The following is a 19,411-nucleotide window of genomic DNA, read 5'->3' on the forward strand; positions in this document are numbered from 1 at the left end:
CCTTCCAAATTCCAAAAAGCAAATGATAGCTAACAAGTTTGGCAGAGGCAAGGAGATACAGAGCTTTCAGAAAGATTGTAGGTGCCAGCCCAAATGAAAAACGTGGGTTTTTTCTGTGCTCACTGAAGTCATGTCAAAAGTCTTACTTTGCCTTACATCTGTACATAGTCGCTTTTAGACACTCTTTTATAGTCCTTCCTGAAAAATGAAAAAGCTTCCAGATTGAATTATCACTTGGCTTTGAAAAAAGAACTCAGCATTAAACAGAGACAAAAGACAATTTATGTGTGCAAGATGAATCAAAGATGATTCAGACAAGGAGGTGATGTTGACTCAGACAATATGAATGTTTTCAAACCTCTTCCCCATGATGCTGCTCCATCAGACTCACCACCGTAACACTGGTCAGCTCAGTCACCCAGGGTGAGGGTCAAGGTCTGTTTCAGGGTGTCCAGGAACAACAAATGCAGGTAATAGACTTTTGGAACGTAACAGAGAAGCTGCACATCGATGTTGAGGAATGGATCCATGCGATCCAGTGACCATGACTGACTGCAGTCATCCTTTCCCCTATCCTCCCCTCCCCTCCCTTCCTTTCTTTTTCCCTTCACTTTCTTGTCCTGCCATCAGCTTGTGTTTCAGGAGGAAGGAACCAGGGAGAGGGAGAGGGAAAGGAGAATTCCCTCAGCCCAGGGCCAAGGACCAAATGAGAGAAGGCACAACTCTTCTCACTTGGAGTCTGCTTCTGGACCCCTGAGAAGCCAGCTTCACACAGGAGTACAGTGTTCATTCCTGCCAAAATTTAGTCTCTGAACAACATAACTATCAGTACTCAACTACAGCAGCAAAAACTGCCCAGTGATGTTTTTTCCTATTCCTACTCCCATCCTTCTGTTCCCAAGCCAAATGAAATAACAATACATTACAAACTTTAGTGCAATGTGTAATCATGTGTAAATACCATCACCCTGCTAATGAAATTCTTTTACTCTCTGAACCTGCAGATCCCACACTGCTGTAAGAAACAGAGAAGTTTTTCCTCAGACATCACCACTTCTGTAATGAAATTGCAGGGGTAATTGCCTTAGTTCTTGTCCTCAAGTATGCTGGAGTTTGACTTTTCAGCCTGAGAACTTCTCAGGCAAATATGCAAACATTGCTGGGACATGATTAAGTACAGAGGCATGAAAGCCACTGTTTACAAGAAAGCACTTATTTTGCTCTGGTTGCCAAAGTAGATAGCACCACAAAATTAAGTAGGTCAATTGTGTATTCTCCATCATAATCTCTAAGAACAAACCAATGGTTCACTTTCCAAGCACTGTGCAAGACATTTGGCTATTTGTGTGGAATTAAGCAGAGCACAGAAGGGGAAATGTTGGTCAGTAAATCAAAAAAGGTACCTCTGGCATAATGCCAGGTGTTAAAATCTTTAGGAAGAATATGTTTTAATGTTGGAAATTCATTGAACTACCTCTTTTCCAGCTGGACTGATTTTACTCTGCCAAATTAGTGGTTCATGTGCAAGAGCTATTTGTCTAAGATGACTTAGTTCCTTAATTACCCAAAATTATTACTTTTACCAAGACTACTTTGTTATTTTTAAATATTTTATGACTGTTTTTCATTGAGGACAGTAAATGAGCAAGCCATATTTTTGCATAGGTGGCATTAAATGTTACTTTCTTTAGTCAGAGTAAACTGTAAAATAACATATGGAGATTACTCAATTCCCAATTCTGGAAAATAATGCTTTCAGAAAGTTCTCAAGAGTCATAAGTGAATATGAGTTTCCAGTGCACTGTGGAACACATTGTTTTCCAATATACTGTGGAAAATAAAGTTAATAGATTATTTTGAATAAAAAATAGAACTGGCATTGGAACAGGCAATACCAGACTATAACTTTCCTTTTTGGTGCCCATAATTTGACAAGAATGTTGAAACATGCAGAAAAAAGAGCCTCAGAACATATCTGAAAGTTCAAGAAAATATTTAATGCAAGAGACTGAAAGAACTTAATGCATTTAGATTATGAAAACCATAATTGAGAGCATACACTGACTCCAGTATAAAATTATTTTCATGGAACACCCCAGGATGGAAGGGATCTAACAAGATCATCTCATCCAACCTGGTTCATTTCCAGAGTAGCCTATATTAAAACACAGTTTAATAAAACAAAAAAAGAGACACTGACTGATGAAGATGCATTTAAGATATTGAGCAAATTGCCCTTGGAGCAGACTCAGTAACACATTCCTGGCTACATATTCATCCATTAAATCAGAAGCAATTGCCTTCTCCAAAGATAGACTTTAGTCATACTAAAAAGGTGAAATTGTTGAACTCTAACCCGTGTTGTGACATACAGAAAGGTGGAAATGTGTTAAGGGTTCCTTCTTCCCTTAAGGCGCTGCAATATCAAGAGCTAGTAATCCGTATGAGAGGTAGGTAGTAAGTGATGAGCAAGATGCAGTGTTGTGATTAATTCCCCTCCTCTTCAGTGCTTGCCCTGCTATGAACAGAGAGCTGAGAAGGGCTTAGATCCTATTGAACAGCTTCTTGGCTATTCTGAAGCTGCATTCATCTGCTTTATTTTACAAGACAGATTAAACTGGATTTAGCCCATGGGGGGCTCTGATCATGCTTTATCAGCTCCTGATAATTTTGGAAGACATTAATGTGGTTAGTAGTTCTCAGCAGGTGTGTGAGTCATGGCTGATGGACTGCCTGGATGTGTTTTTAATTAGCAGTAAGGGCTGAATTTAAGAAAAGGGCTGTAGCTGCTGGGCCTAAGTCTAGCTGGGTGGTAGCAAACAAAGAGATGTGCCCCACCTTTTGCTTCTCACATCTGCTTTCCACCTGGTCCTTTTGGAAGCACATGTGAGACAGATCTCTGTAGTCTCCTCACTGCTCTCGGAAAACATGATGGTCTTAGTTGGCTAAAACATTCAGAAACACTGTCAGGACATTACTGTCTTTCTCCAGTGTTACAAACCTGGGCGCTCTTTCAGTTTGACATGACCTGAGACTAGTGTCAACTGCCCTCAATCACGCCTTAGACTAGCATGCATTCCTACCTGAAATCTGAAGAGGTGAAGGATTTCTTGAATACTTCAGAAAATTTCACATTGAAGGGAAGGCTGAAGACCAGCCAGACCTGAAAGCTAATCCATATGTGCTGTAGGAAACATTAGGTTTGGGCTTTCTGGCAGGGTAAGCAGCATTATTAGGAGTCGAGTAGGAAAAGTAGAAGGCAGAGTCCTTTGCTGCTCTAGAGGAAACGGTCTGAGGCAAACACAGCTAGAACAAGAATGAAGCACTTTACACTGCTCCCAGAGGCAACACAAAGAAATTGCAGGGAGAACCTATACAAATCCTAGTATTAGGCCTTGCAAGAGGTATGTCTGACATGTCATGGATTTGGGATGTCCATGGTGGCCAACGAATGTGTAAATGGCCTTATTGAAGATGATTTCTCTGTGACATAAAAGTGCTGAACTCTACTAAATTCTGCTTTCAAAATATGAGCAGGTCACAGGAATTGCTGCCTGGATGTGTAGGCATAGTTCTGTATTTTGTGCATCAGCTTTAAGGGATATCACCTAGCTTTTGTTGGTATTGAAGTGCTTATTGTGAGCAGGAGAGGTTGGCATTGCTCACAGGAACTTGCATACCATGTTCAGTATCTCAGTTGTTTAAGACAGAGGGAGGTGCACATATGTGTGCTTATGAGCAGATAAATTTCTACTGCCTTCATGGAAAGAATGACTAGCAGCATAGCAAAAGTCGTGAGAACTGCACACTGGCAGATACCCAAAAAATGTAGTAATTAAGCAGAGGGATGTCTTCCCTACTACACCAGGATGGAACATGGATGGAAGCACATTCTTGAAGGAAGAGGGGAGATGAACCTGCTACAGGAGGGTAACAACACTTTTTTCCTTCTTGCCTTAATCTCATGTGAAGTGATAGCCTCCGAGAGGGCTGGTACCATGGCAGGCTGGTTGAAGCCAAGAGAGCTGTGACTTCCACAGTCCTTATGAAGTAGGCTAAAGAGATGTGCAATGAGTTTTGCAATGTGTTTGTGTGTTGCAATTTTAAAGAGCTGTATTATCAGATGAAATACTGGGAAGGCACAAAAATCTTTTCTGGTATGCAAAACAGGGTATTAGGAAAGTAATTCAGTAGTTTCTTTTCATTATTAATTTTCATTACATCATTACATTATGTCACAATATTCTAGGCAGTTTGGGTTACTTTGGCACAGTTGGACCTTCAAAATTTAAAACATTCTTGCAGGTATATTCTTCATGTCAAGCTGTTCTCCCTCTGTCTGTACTCAATAACATGGCACAGTACTCAGAGAGAGTTATTTGCAAGTACTTTTAAATACACTCATTCAAAACTATTAATACAATTAAATAACATGAACTATGCATAGAGGGGGTTTGTGATTCCTCAGTTCTACCATGGTTTCTGCCCTTAATGCCCTGACATTTGGATAATGGCTCCTTTGTGTCAGGGCAGGACCTGGCTTCCAGGGCCCCTCCCATCCCCATGTCCAGGAGAAGGGCAGCCAGGGGCACCAGAATGGCTCCAGTCCTGGGCATTGGTCACCTTCCTAGGGATGGGGACAGGCTGTGGCCAGGCTCAGGCACTGGCCCATGGGCGCAGATCAGGGTCTGCGCAGGGCCCACAGGCAGGTACAGGCTGAGCTGCGTCACAGTGGGGTGCGTGGCTCTTCTAAGGATCCAGAACCAAAGTTTTGTCTTCAGAGCAGCTCCCATGGGATGGGATGAGCCCTGGACATGGACCCCTCAATAAGGGATGTTGTAGACTCATAGAACCAGTAACATTGGAAAAGACCTCCAAGATCATCAAGTCCAGACTTGACTGACCACCACGTTTGTCAACTAGATCATGGCACCAAGTTCCACATCTGGGTATTTCTTCAACACCTCGGGGGACAATGACTCCATCAGCTTCCTGGGCAGACCATTCCAATGCTTGACCACCCTTTCTGTTAAGAAGTTCTTTCTGATGTCCAACCCGAACTTCCCCTGGCACATTTCCTCTCATACTGTCCCTAGTTGCCTGGGAGAACAAGCCGGTCCCCACCTGGCTACAACTTCCTTTCTGGTATCTGTAGAGAGTGATAAGGTCACCCCTTTTCTCAAGGCTAAACACCCTCAGCTTCCTCAGCCGCTCTTCTTACAACATTCTAGAGCCTTCACCAGCTCCATTGTCCTTCTCTGGACCTGCTCCAGCACCTTATTGTCCTTCCTGAATTGAGGGGCCCCATACTTGAGGTGGGGCTTCACCAGTGCCAAGTACAGAGGGACAATCACTTCCCTAGTCCTGCTGGCCACACTATTTTTGATACAGGCCAGGATTATGTTGGCCTTCTTGGCCACCTGGGCCCACTGCTGGCTCAAAAGTGTTCTCACACTTTGCACAAACCTGAGGTCATACATGTTGGATGTGAGATGCCTTGGCCATGAGGGTAGGGTAGGGGATCCTGGACAATGTCTGATGGGTCCCAGGCCAAGCTGGGGGTCCCCATGGAACTGTTTCCAGGGTCCATGTGCATTACAGTATCCTGCAGTGGTAGGGAGGAGAAAAGAGATCCAGCAGGGAGGAACTGTGCAGCAAGATTGATTTATTTAATTATTTTACAAACTCTTTTATAGACTTTTTTCTTCATAGGCTAATTGGACAAAGGATCAGCCACCCCCTGGGTGGATTGGCTAGAAATCCTAAACATCCATTGTCAAAATATTTTTCTACTGTACCATAAACATAGTTCTACAAGGTTGCAGGTGTTCATAGTTTATAGAACTTCTGCTAATCTCTTCGTGAGAGAGAAAAGTATCCCACGGGTTTAGGAAGAAGCAAGAAAATTCTTGCTAGCAGCAATATTGTATCCACACATGCATCTCCCAGGCTTGGAGTGGGGTAGGTGATATATATCCATTCCCAGTGGCCAGCTGGGCTGATATTGCTGGGGCACCAGTATACGGTCCAGGTCAGGCAGTGGAGCAAGGGCCTCAGAACATCCCTGAAGAGCTCCAGGGGCATGGGAGGAACTGGAGCTGCCCCAGGTTAGTTTCTGGGCTGGGTGGAGGTGTTCAGATGCCACTGAGGAGGTCAAGACCTGGGCCCAAGCTGGAGAGGAGTGTGTGGAGAGTGAACACTCGGGGCAGGTGTGCTGCACGCAGAGAGGAAGGGTCAGCAGGTCCCAGGTCCCACAGTGCTGGAGCTCATGGTGGCCTGAGTTGGCCAGAGGGCAGCTGGGGCTCCCCATGGGGGTGGCAGGGCAGGCCCTCATCCAGGAAATGGGACAGCCCTGGGAGGGAGAGTGCCCAGTGTTAGACACAGCCCAGTGATCACTGGGGTCCAAGGTCAAGCTGGGAAGTCAAGACAGCAGGTCAGGGACAGGGTCCAGCTCTGGATCAGCAGCTCATGGCCCAGGACAACCTGGGCTGCCAGGCAGCAGGCACCATAGCTCCATCGAGGACCAAGCTTAAAAGCAGATCCCATAGGGCAGAGAGGGACACCTGCCATTGTTTTCCCACAGCACCATGCTGGCTTTGAATCTCTTCCCAGTGGAGGAAGGGAGATGTGCACCATCAGCTGCACAGTTTGTAAGCTTGCCTTAAGCCCCGGCAGCCAAACCTCTGGGAAAGGTGGATGTGAATGCACTCAGGGCACTTACACAGGTTTTCTCAATGTTGAGTTCACTTTTATGACAAACTAATTATTTTTTCAGCGTTGTGCTGTTTTTCTTTAGTGTTTGTGTATGTCTGTAGCACTTATATCACAATATTTCTGTTACTTCCCTCTTTCCCAGCCTCCTTGCTTCTTTATCTGTGTTGCAGTCTTTTAACTTGGCATGTGTCATCTATCACCTTGGCATCTGTCATCATTCAAAACACTGAACCATGGCACCCTGGAGCTTGTTCATGTCTAACACTACAGCTTCCAGTAATGCTATTGGTATACTGTAGCATAGGCTTATTCTAACAGCAGCTGGGTTTGATCAATTCATTCTATAAAAAACATGATCTCTTCATTGAGCCTATCACTTCATCTATGACTGTTTGGAAATTCTCAGCAAAGCACGATGACTTTGAATTTCACCACAGCTTTCAGCACTGATCAAATACATGATTTGTCCTATCATTCTAACTTCACTGCATTGTAGCTCTTTGCATTTCATATTTTTATGTAGACAAAGCCATTTTGGCTTTTTGCCACTTTCCGCAAGTCTAGGTTGAGTGCCAACAGCAACAATACACTTAGTGACAGCAAATGTCTTTAATCCAAATAAGTTTGCTAGTGCCTAGCGTCAACAGCATAAAATAAGGAGCATAATATATATCATCCTAAAGTAGCATTTTCAAATCCATCTCTTATCTTTAGTGCCCAGTTAAGGAACATGATGAGAAAAACAAAGTTAATCCTGTGTGGTTTTATTCCCATACCAAACACTGATATGAATCAGTTGTTCAAAATCCCATACATTCTTAGACAAATATTCAAGAAGTACTCATGTAAATAATGCACAAGTGAGCAATTTGTCCTTTAAACAAGTAACAGAAAATGCTTTAAAATGTAACCAAGCATAGTTTGTACCTGCATAGGTATTAGATACATATATACATACATACATACATACATACATATATATAGTTATGTATTTTCCTAAATACATGTATACCTGAATTGTATAAAGTTAGTGTAAACCCTGAATAGTGTTACCTGCTGTATCCATATATTTGCAAATCAATTCTCCTAGTGACAAGGATATGAAGTTTTTCTTTCTCTTCTACAGCAGTATCATAGAATCATGTAATAGTTTGAGTTTAAAGGGTCCTTATCTAGTCCAAACTCTCTGTAATGAGCTGGGACATATTCAATTAGAGCAGATTGCTCAGAGTCCCATTGAACCTGACCTGGAATATTTACAGGAATGGGAGTATAAAAACTCTACTATTAGTAATGGGATACTATAGTACAGAACACTAACATATTATTGTATTGTGACTGCAGTGCTCAATAAAAAGCAATAAATTTGGGATGAATATAAAACTGAGTTTCCCTTCTCTGTTTATGTCACCCAGCACTTCATGGTTAACAAGGTGAACAGCAAACATCTCTAACTGCAACTGTTTCATATCACTAAAACCTCATGTTACCCTTCTGTTACAGTATATTATCAAATTGGTTTTTTCCTCAACTTTCCCAATTCCAGTGATTTAATTTTTCCATGAAATTCCTCTCTCTAGGTGGTGCCCCTTCAGCCTGTGCCTGCTTGCTTGGTTTCTGGGTTGCATGCATCTGGCAGAGACAGCAGAGCTGGGTGCTCATCTGGAATGCACCCTTCCTTCTTTCAACACCATCTCATACTTCACTGCCAGTTCTCAGGAACTCTTTTTGTGTTTGTGTAATAGGACCAGTCATATTGCCATACAGCTGATCCCTTGCCTGACTGAATTTAGTAGAGATGTCTCTGGGCATTTGATTTCTTCACAACTTTGTACAATGTTTGCGCTTCTTTGACTTCTCCAGAAGTTGAGTCACTAATTCTGTCTCTATAACTTCTAGTTTTACTGCTTGTCCAACTTCTCCCTGGTTGTTTAGGCCTCTCATAACTTCCTGGCAGTGCTCAGGATCAATTTGCATGGTCCACCCACTCTGCAGAGAACTTCTTTGGCATAACTCATTATTTATCTCATACATTGTTGTGTCCATGTTTCCTTAGGTACCTCCTTTGTAGAGCTCTCTTTTCTCTTATCCAGATAATATCAGGATTTATTTACACTTAGTTTTTTGGGTTTTTTTAAATTTTACCATAACTTTCTCCACAACTAGTTCAGTTTAGCTAACTGTTTGCTCTAGCTGTGTTTGTCTTCACGAGGGAAATACATAGTCAGCAGCCAGATCTGTATCAGCATTGGGAACTCATCCAATTAAAAGTTTACAACAATTGACATAGGCTGAAGCAGAATTCACAAACTGAAAGCTACAGCTTACCTGTGTAAACATTCTTGCCCTGCTGCAGAGGTGTCAACTATATTTAAGAACTGGAATTGGACAGATTTTAAAAGATAGTAGTAAAAGGAATAGTGTATGTTACTGGCACAGTGTTCAGTTAAACAGAGACAGCAGTATGTCACATAATCAATTAGTGTATTTGTGGAGTTTGGGGAAAATGGTTTGACAAAGGCCTGTAGCAAAATGTTTTCCCTTTTCCACTTCGTATTTAAACAGTCCTTAAACTCCTGGCTGTTTTCCAATTTTTGTCTGTTCAGTAACAGAGGAAAAAGTTGTGATAAAATGAAAAACACCATTAACAGGTTAACTTTCAACTTTGCCTTGAACTTCTTAAATGACTGATTAACTTATTTCCTGACAGTTTATAGAAGAAATGAGGGTTGTAAACAGGACTGCTTACTTCTTTCTTATCACTTAAGTATCTGTTTAATTTATTCATCACTCACACACTAACTCTCTAGAAACAATGCAGGGTGAAGCGTTTGTGACCATGAACTCCACAGTCATGCGCTAGAAAAGAATCAAGATAAAGGCCAAGAAACCACTAAGTCCTCCTTAAGCCATGAAAGTGTAGTCTACAGTTCAAGTGGTGTCTACAGGCACTTTCCACTAAAGTAAGCAGCCTTCAGTGTCCCACCAGAATGACAGTCATGAGTGTGTACTGGATGGGACCTTGGTAGAAAATGATCTAAGAGTGAGAAGGGGAATAGATTTAGGAATTTGTATTGCAGTTTAGACATAGAAATGTGAGAGCCCTTCCCATGATAATAGCAAGATAATAAGTTTAAAAGAGCAGGGTTTTACTGAGAAGGCATCACTGCCTTAGACCCAGGGCACTAAGAAAAAGACAAGCAGCCCTTTTCAGCTGAGCCTGAGTATCTCCTCACAGGCTATGTTGATAAGGAACATTACTGTGAATAGTGAAAAAGAAGAGTGGGGAGGGAGGGGAGAATGTTTGCATACAGTCATCCTTGCTTTTCCAGTCCAAATAAAAAGCTTCTGAGTTTGGGGGTTTTTTTGGTCATTCTGTTTGGTTGGCTTGGTTTTTTGGTTTGTTTGTTTGTTTGTTTTTTTCTCAGTAACAACAGTCAGGGAAAGTCCAGAACAAGGCCTGAATTTAGCATCAGATGTAAAACATGTCTTTGAGCTACTCTGGGTGCTCAGCCAATGTCACTGTCACTGGGAAGGTTTAAGAAAGAAAAAAGATACCTAATGAAATGTCTTCTCAAGTATTCTGTGTGAATTAGCATAGTCTTTGACAAACAAACAAACGAACCCAAACCCACCTTTTTGTGTGGTAGATATATAACAAAAAGTAATCTCAGCTCTCAGGAATCTGCCTCAAAGCTGGACCCATTTCTGTATTCTCCTCTTTCAAAGTCAATGAAAGTATGTATGAAAGACTCCATGAAGTTTGACCCCTAGCATAAGAAAAATGTTACTGTGTTATTTGACAGCAATGCAAAATTGCTTCCTTCCTGTGTAATATTGTCCTCAACATTAAAACAACCTGCTATATTATAATGATGCTCTGTAGCAAACCCACTTTCCATGTCTTTCAAGCTGTCTGTGTTAATAAAAAATTTTCTATTCACTCTAGATGTGTGGGAGGTGAGCCTTCTAATTAATCTGAGAAGAAATTCCTTCTTGTAGCGTAATTTTCTGGCCTGTACAATCATCCTTTTGGGTCCTCCTTCTCAGTGCTGAGCCAAAGGCTGGTTAAAGTGGAAATATCAGATGACAGGACAGTCTCAGTGAAACTCCTCTTGCTCTTTACATGGAATGTTAATGATGTTTTAGCATTCTTGTTTAACCCTTCTAAGAGCTGTGAAAAGTCTACAGAAAAACTCCAGTGCCAAAGTTCAGCATGGCATTTTATCACAGCTGTAACAGGGAGAATCAACACTAGAAGTACCCAAAGGGGGAAAAAAATAGACCACTGTTATCATAAAAGTGAAGGTGTACACTCAATATTCAGGGTGATTTCATGTCACCAAATGGCATACACTAGCACCAAAGAGAAAAAGTTTGCTCCTTCTTTAGTGAGGAGGCCAAAACTACCAGAGAATCAGGAAAGGTGTAAACAGAGCTGGAAGCTGGAATTTTAAAGGAGGGAAGGCCGCACATGTCTGCAAAATTGTGTGTGGGTCCCACAGAAGTAATGACAGCATACTCAGGAACTGGAATTAGAATAGCTGTTTCAGTGTGGTGCTGTCAGTCCCAGCTGCTTTAAAGATGACATTTTATTAAGTCAGTTGCATACTTTGAGGTTTCTTCATGGCATGAGGTTGCAGGAGCTCAGTCAGTGGTGGGACAGATGTTTCTGCACTATGTACTTCATGCAGAGTGTAAGAAGCAGTACATTTTCTTCACTGACCAAGGAAAAAATCTCAGTGGGGGCTGCATGAGGCTCTTTCTGCTGACTGCTGCAGCTGCATCACTGCTCAAGGACCACTTGCTGTTTCTGTTTTTGCTCTAGATTTGCTATTCTACAAATATACCCACAGATACTACCTCCTCCAGTTTTAGAGCTGCTTGCATGGTGGCTGGTTATGCCTGAATTAATTTCACAGCCTTTCAATGAGTTATTTTTCAAGTGTTGTGTGATCCTCCTAAAATGTTATGGTAATCCGTTAAATAGTGCTGTACAGTTTGGACTCTGAACCTATTTTGCTAGACGAAATGGTTGTAAGTTTCCAATTAACTAAAAATTAAGCATTAACCGGAATACTTTAATTGAAAAAAAAAAAGAAAACAATTAATTTTTACAATTAGAAATTAGTAAGTAAGTACTAGTAATTAGCTCCTATAAAGTTGTACCTTGACTTTCTTTCTAAACATTCGTAATGCCTAGGGCCTTTCTTAAATCACTCAAGCATGACAATTTCTTTCAGCCACATTAACTTTCTGTAGCAAGTGGTACTGAACTTGTTCAAGTATAATTTGCTTATGTTATGCCTTTTTGCTTACACACGTGACTGAAGTACTTCTCTCTCCACGCAGTGGCATTAGTAAGCCCCTGGTTTACAGAGAAACATGCTGGGAATACAGATTATAGCTTTCATATTTTGTTTCTGTGGGCTGGGAGCTGCTATTGCTGCTACTGCATCAAATGAGTGGAAAGTCACTAGTCGAGCATCATCTGTTATCACTGCAACCTGGGTCTTCCAGGGTCTTTGGATGAACTGTGCTGGCAACGCACTGGGTGCTTTTCACTGCAGACCTCACCTTACTATCTTCAAAGTAGAAGGTAAGGAAGCATAATTTAACTGGAACTTATGGAAAGCCATGTGTACTGCAGGACATGAGCCTGAGGAGTAAAAGATTCTTTTGGCTCACGCAAGAGATTATGTTTAAAGCATTGTGATGAATATAAGTAAAGGATCTTCTTGGCAGAATATCAGAAACAGCTTTGTAAGAATGATATGTATTCCAAGAAAGACAGTAAGCTCTACTCTGTGGTTGGTAATATGTGATAAGTATACTGGACATAGTGCTGGTAATACACTGTCAGTATCAAACCACTGTTAGAAGAGAAATGGACTAAACTGTCTTGCGGCTCTAATTTCCATGCCAAAAGGAGCGTCCTGCTTGCTGGATGGCGGGAAGGGGAAAGATAGTGAGGTCTGTGACAGCTATCGGTGCTCTTTTTAGTATCTGAATAAATCAGAGAGCAAATAACCATAGCCATGAATACTGTGCAAATACTCATACTGGGAATTAAGTGCTAGTGTATATACTTGCTTGTACAACAGGCTAATATTTTATTTTAAAGAGAAAAGTGTGCTGTTTCAGAATGTCCATTTTAATGGGAAGTGTTGGATTTGTAAGCCATCTATCAGAATGTAAAAGCAAATGGAGGCTTCTTGCCTTATGTCAGAAACAGCTTTTCTCAGAGACAGGGGCTGACCATAAGTGTGCTGTGCAATGTGTTTTGTGTTCCTCTCTATGTGTAAAGCAGTAAATGAAGAGGTTTGATTTTTATTTGCTGCTAAGCCTTCTGACAGTAAGCAAAAGAGTATTTTCAGTGAAACTGTGTGTAAGCACTCGTGAGGGCCTGGGCAGAGGTACTGCTCTCCCTGGGGTGGACAGCACACAAGCAAGATGAAGTCAGACTAGAGTAGGAAAAAATGCATTAAGACACCCGTATTTTAGGGAGCCAGAAAGCACAATTCTGTTAAGATATTAACAGTGAGTGACTGAATGAAATATAAAATGTAGCATTGCGTGGTTGTTACCATATGGTATATTACATAGACATAGACTCACACATACATGGAAACATGGAAGCTGGGGGATGTTCCAGATCCTTACCTTTTTTTGCCTTTCATGCCCCTGACACATCAGACTACATGCTGTGACATACAGATCAACTCATACAGATGATTTTGAGATAAAATTCAGCATCATTTTTCTACATGTTTTGTGACGCCCTGTTTCAAATCATCACAAATCACACAACAGATGTGAATGGATAAGAAGAGCTTTACTTCTGTTAAAGAATGCTGTTCGTCAAAAATTACTTAAAAGGCACAGAAACTCACAGATACTTTTGAAAAGTGAATATTATATTTTGAAAATAACCATTTATGTATTATTTCTGCCAAGATTTAAAGAAAGAAAGTCAGCTCTTCTTCTCAGGCATTGTTTAAAGCAATGTCAAGTAACTAGAAAGCACCATTATTGCTATTGTTAGTAGCACAAAATCTGCTTTCAGAATAATCAGATGTAATCTATTTGCCACTTTGTATTGTTACTATTATTTTGATCACTGGCTGATTGAAACTTGAATAAACAGAATATGCATGTTATGCGTGCATCCTTTAAATACATACTTAAGCATCTGAGTAAGATTTTGTGTATTTGTTTTTTAGAGGAACATAGACAAGATGCTCACAAATTAAAGTATCACACTCTTGTTCAAGCAAGAGAGTAACAAGCTGCTGTAGTGACATTTAGGAAGTCTAATTTTAACTTGCCAGTGCATGCACCAGCAAAGGGTAATGTTACATGTAGCACGAACACTACTGGGAAAGAGTGAAGTATTCAGTTTGGAAAACCTGCTAAACATAAACTCCTGATAATCCAAGGAAAACAAGAGTTCAGCAGGGAAAGGGCTTTGTACTCTCACTCTGTCATAGATTGTAAAACAATAAAATGCTCAGATTAAAGAAGTAATGAACTGTCATCTCTGTCCTCAGAGCTTCAATGTATCATTGTAACTGACATACTGAGGCCAGGGAGGGCTGGCAATATAACTTTTCTTCTGCACGTTCATCTTTTTATGGAATCTATTTGCAATTTTTCCCATAGCCAAAGACAACTTACACAAGTTCCTCATTCCATTCCTATCTTTCCATTTTCTGTAGGTTACCCTACAGAAAGTATTAGCAGTAACAGCAACACTAGCAGTAACAGTATTAGGTTAGTGTAGTTAGTCACTTCTACTCCAAAGCAGATTCATTTGATTGTTAAAGGTTTAATTGCAATTTTTGTGAGGATTTTGCAGGAGAGGCTTATAAATGGGGTCTATGAAGTTTTAGGGGTTTTTTTTCTGTTTTTCACAACAAACAAACCCAGATTCCAGAGGCCTTTCTCTGAGCAAGATTACCCTGCAGTCACAGGCAGTATGTAGATATTTACCAGAAGTGACTTTCAGCTCAAGGACTAGTCGTGCTGATAGGAGCATAGCCAAGGCAGTGAGAGCTCCGCTTCTGCAACCCAGCCCAGGTACAGTTGCTGAGGGGTTCATGTTTCTGGAAGTCTGGGTTAGCAGGGCCACACTGCTCATGGTATCCAAAGCTGGCTGGGCTGTTGCCAAATGTACATGTCCGTTCACGTGTACAGCCACAGTGTGCTCTGCTGCAATGACTGAAACATTCAGATGAAAGACCTTAGAGGGAGTTCCTAAACAGTAAAAGCATTGTAGCTGCAGTCATTTAAGGCAATGTTTATGGGAATAAGCAGTATCTTTTATTAAATCTACTGCTTTGGGAAAAGTATGCAACGAAGTCATTCATCAGATCTGACACAAATACAACAAGCTTCAAGCTAAATATTATCTGGGAGCATTGTCTCTTCAGTTAACCTGGTTATGGTTATCAGAGCATCAGATACACACATGGAAATTGTATGATTAAAACCAAGGGACCCTTACTCACAAGCATAAACTCACACAGTCAATAAATGCCAGTAATTAAAATTAGCAGTGAGACAATATTGTTTCAAGATCAGTAACCTATGATTAGCCACTCAGTCCTTATCAGTAAGAAAGATCCACAAAGATCCTTCATAGTGTGAGCCTGACAACTGAAAGTGTGGAACTCCAGAAAGATACTGACTTTTTACAGCAGAGTTTCCACCCACTCTGCCGCCTGCTAATTCCCCAGTGCTCCACAGGCAGTAGCTAACCTCTCTTCTCATTCCTCTCATGTATATAATTTTGAATTTTTACCATCACAGAACTATCCAAGAACGGTCTATTATCTATCTAGAATGGCTTAGACACTTTATTTAGTTATTTTGACTTTGGTGATGTTACAGAGAGCTGTTTCTTTCACATAAAATACAGAATTGTAACTAGCCAACTGAGCTGTGTCCACATCTCTTTTCTACAACACTTCCTCAGTCTGTCAGGACAGCTGCTAGCTTCTTCTATTACCGTGGGCCTAGGCCCTAGGGTATATCACCGTGTCCCGCAGCCATAGGGAGGAGGAGGGAAGATCCAGCAGGCAGGAATTGTGCAGCAAGATTGATTGATTGATTTAATTATTTTACATACTCTTTTATAGACTTTTTTCTTCGTAGTCTAACTGGACAAAGGATCAGCCACCTCTTGGGGTGATTGGCTAAAATCCTAAAACATCCATTGTCAAAATATTTTTCTACTATACCATAAACAAGACTTTTCAAGGTTGCAGGTGGCTTGGTTGTTTACATTCCCTGCTACCTCTTCTGTGAGAGAGAAAAGTCTCTCACGGACTTTGAAAATAGCAAGAAAATCCTCGCTAGCAGCATTTTTGTATCTACATTCTTCAAAAAGTTAGTTTGGCATTTTGCATGCCTTGCCTACAGCGCTACATCATGACTCCTCTGTATGTTCTGGTTTTCCATGCCATGAGTTCAGGGAGGTGTACCAGAAACTAGGAGAAATCTTCTTCCTTGAACCTTTTCTTTTTTGAGCCTCAGATCCCCTGCTGGCATCTTGTCAGTGCCTGTTTTGGCAGAGCCTGATGGGGCAAATAGTGCTTTCTTGAGGGTAGCCAATACAGAACAGGCAACGCCCAGCCGTTCTGGGTCACATCAGCAAACAGATTCAGAGCTGCTTTTTATGACACTGCCACTGCAATGCAACTAAGCAGTGGAAGGAAGTTGATACAAGACAACTGCTGTTGCAGCACCTGTACCCAGAACAGCCTTGCGCAGTCAAACACCATTTGGGTTCACCAGGGTGTGGAGAGCAATTCCAGTTGGGTTTCAAGGTGACGCTAGCAACTTTCCCAGAGAATTCAACCTTGAGCAAGAAAGGACTGACATGAGAGTGCCAGGGAAAATGCACTATCCATTTGAGTGGTGCGAGTCGACGAGCCAGCCAGATATACACATAGCAGCCAAGGCCTAAGAGGAGGGCACTTAGTGCTAGATCCCGCAGCGGCCAGCACCACCCTAAGTGGGCTTGCAGGGGTTCAGGCTGCATGAGGGCTGGGCACAGAGACTGTGCTCCTGCTCCCTGCTGCTTGACAGCCCCCCATGCCCTGCCCGCTGCCCCGGCCCGCTCCGGCCCGCTGGGCCCGGCGGGAGGCGGCCCCGCTCCTCTCTCCATGGTGCTGCAGGAGCGGCCCCGGGGAAGCGCCGGCCGTGCCCGGGGCTGGTGCCGCCCCGCCCGGCTGGGGACAGCCGGCTCCCAAGCTCCCTGGAAAGGCGGCGTGCCTCGCCCCGGCTTCCCCCGGGGGAGCAGCCGCAGGAGAGGAGAGGTTTAACTGTACCCAGAGCCCGGGCAAGCAGCAGCGCTTCTGGAGGTCGCAAGAGAGGGGGCCGGGCCGTCAGGCAGGGGTTAGTGGCTTCAGCTATCATCAGGAAGGGAGAAATCACCGGGAAGGCTTTCTTCTGGCTGATAGTCAGCCACAGGGGACTCTGCTGAAGGATGATCCCCGTAGTCAAAGGGACGGGAGTCGTGATTTGCAGCTGGTCGCTCACTCCCCAAACAGCCTCGGGGGGATGGGGAGGAGAATTGGGAAAAGGTAAAACCCGTAGGCTGAGGTAGGAAAAATTTAATAATTGAAATAAAACAAAATATAACAATAACAATAATAATAGCAGTAACGATAATAACAATAGGAAAAAGAGAGAGGAATAAAACCCCAGACAAAGAAGTGATGCACAGTACAAATGCTCACCGCCCGCTGACTGATGCCCAGCTCATCTCTGAGCAGTAATCAGTCCCTCCCAGATAATGCCCCCCAGTTTATATGCTGAACATGATGGTCTGTGGTATGGAATGTCCCTTTGGCTATTTTGGATCAGCTCTGCTTTCTCCCAGCTTCTTGTGCACTTCCTCACTGGCAAAGCATGGGAAATGGAAAAGTCCTTGACCTAGGGTAAGCACTACTTAGCCACAACTACAACATCATCGTGTTATCAACATTATTCTCATTCTGAATCCAGAACACAGCACTGTACCAGCTACTAGGAAGAAAAGTAACTCTATTCCAGCCAAAACCAGATTGTGAGATCCAATATTAAGGTTAGAGGAAAACGGTGCCAAAGAACCTTCCTGTAGCAACCAAATCCTTCTAGGAACAGTGCAAACTGAAGGGAGGTATGATTGATTTGTGTTCTTAGGCTGAGCCACCCCTCTGTTAAGCTTTTCTGCCTGGTGAGTACAGCATCCATTTGGTGACTTAGAAAACCAAAGTCAGAACAACATTGGCAAACTTGTGTCAGTACGAAAGGAAATATACACTAGGACCAATATCTCAAATATGGGAAAGGTGTCCATGAGACATAGACAGAACTCCTCTCAGACTTCTTTTAATGGCTTAATTCCCATGGCTTAATTTCTTAAAGTACTCTCCATTTTTCAGCAGGCAGAAGGATCACTGTTTGGACTGATTGAAATGCTGATTTCAGCAAGGGGTCTTTTGTACATGCGTAAGAATAGGATGTCAAATCTTGATGATGAAAGGTTCTCCACTCTCACAGGTTCCCTCTCCATTGTAGCAGGTTATTTCCAAGCTCATGGCCTCTCTTCTGACATTAGATGACTGAGTCTGCTCTCCACTCAAACAAGATAGCCTGAAGCACGCTTGGTTCCTAGAGGAAGCTGGTAATGCACTAGAGGTCATGAAATGTCATGACTGTGTACAGCAAATACTTTTGGAGTCTGTTATATTGCATCTCACTGCCCCCACCCCAAAAATTAATGCATAAGTAAATTAAACAGTTCAGCCTAGGTAGTAGCTAGTCAGAGACATACTGTGCCTTATTATTAGGCTGGTTTCAAGTAAGAAAGGGAATTGATTCATATGCAGCAGAGCCATTCACGAAGTAGCCCCTGGCAGAACAGATATGAACTGAGGGAGGTCGCTAACTCCCATGCATCCAAGAGGTTTTTCCCACAAGGAGCTCCAGCAACAGCTTTGTGGTAGATACAGAGCAAAATCCAGGGCTTTCATGGGACGGTAAGTTCCAGAGGAAGCATCCAGAGCCCAAGAAACCTCCCAGAGGCAGAACAACTTTGTGAAACCTGGATTTGTGGATCTCAGAGTTGACATATAGGTTAAAGATTTCGAAGTGGTTTTCAAGGATTCCTGCTGCCATATACTGTCTTCTGTTTGAGCTCTTTGATTCCAAGATTTTAATCTGTACACTCTGAAAATCCATGAATCTAAACCACAATGAATCACTGTTTACTGCTGTTTACTGTGAAGACTGTCTGGCTCTGGCCAATTACTTGAACAGAGCAGTCCAGAGCTGTGGGCAGACTAGAAAGAGATGTGCCTACTGGGGGATATGCAGCCAGAAAGATACAGAAAAGGTGTCCAAGAACTAGGTCTAGACTGCATGGGGCCAGATGGAAAACACTGAGGGTGGAGCCTCCACAGACTGCTGTCAGTTTTGGAGAATCTGATGGTAGGTTACAAAGCATAGATTCTGACCCTGCTTTAAAATCTTCAGGGTTACAGGAAGACACAAGACCTTGCAGACCAGTCCTCCTTTTTAGCTCATTTACACCTGGCAATCCTCTTTTTGTTCTCTGAGCCTTTTGTCTTCTCACTGCACAAGGACGGAGGTTACAGTGCTGAGATTTTTTTCACTTTTGTCTAGATCTGGTATCTAGACAAGAGTA

General features: G+C 42.4%; 1 protein-coding gene across 1 annotated transcript in view; it reads left to right on the forward strand.

Moving 5' to 3' along the window:
- The first annotated feature begins 12,099 nt into the window (after positions 1-12,099).
- The window catches only part of CLDN10 (claudin 10), a 57,937-nt gene continuing 50,625 nt past the window's right edge, over positions 12,100-19,411 (forward strand). Inside the window, exon 1 of the mRNA XM_048295791.1 lies at positions 12,100-12,313. Within this exon, the coding sequence (XP_048151748.1) occupies positions 12,100-12,313 (214 nt within the window). The remainder of the gene's footprint in view (positions 12,314-19,411) is intronic.

Source organism: Corvus hawaiiensis, chromosome 2 (genome assembly GCF_020740725.1).
Source record: "Corvus hawaiiensis isolate bCorHaw1 chromosome 2, bCorHaw1.pri.cur, whole genome shotgun sequence".
Lineage (NCBI taxonomy): Eukaryota > Metazoa > Chordata > Aves > Passeriformes > Corvidae > Corvus > Corvus hawaiiensis.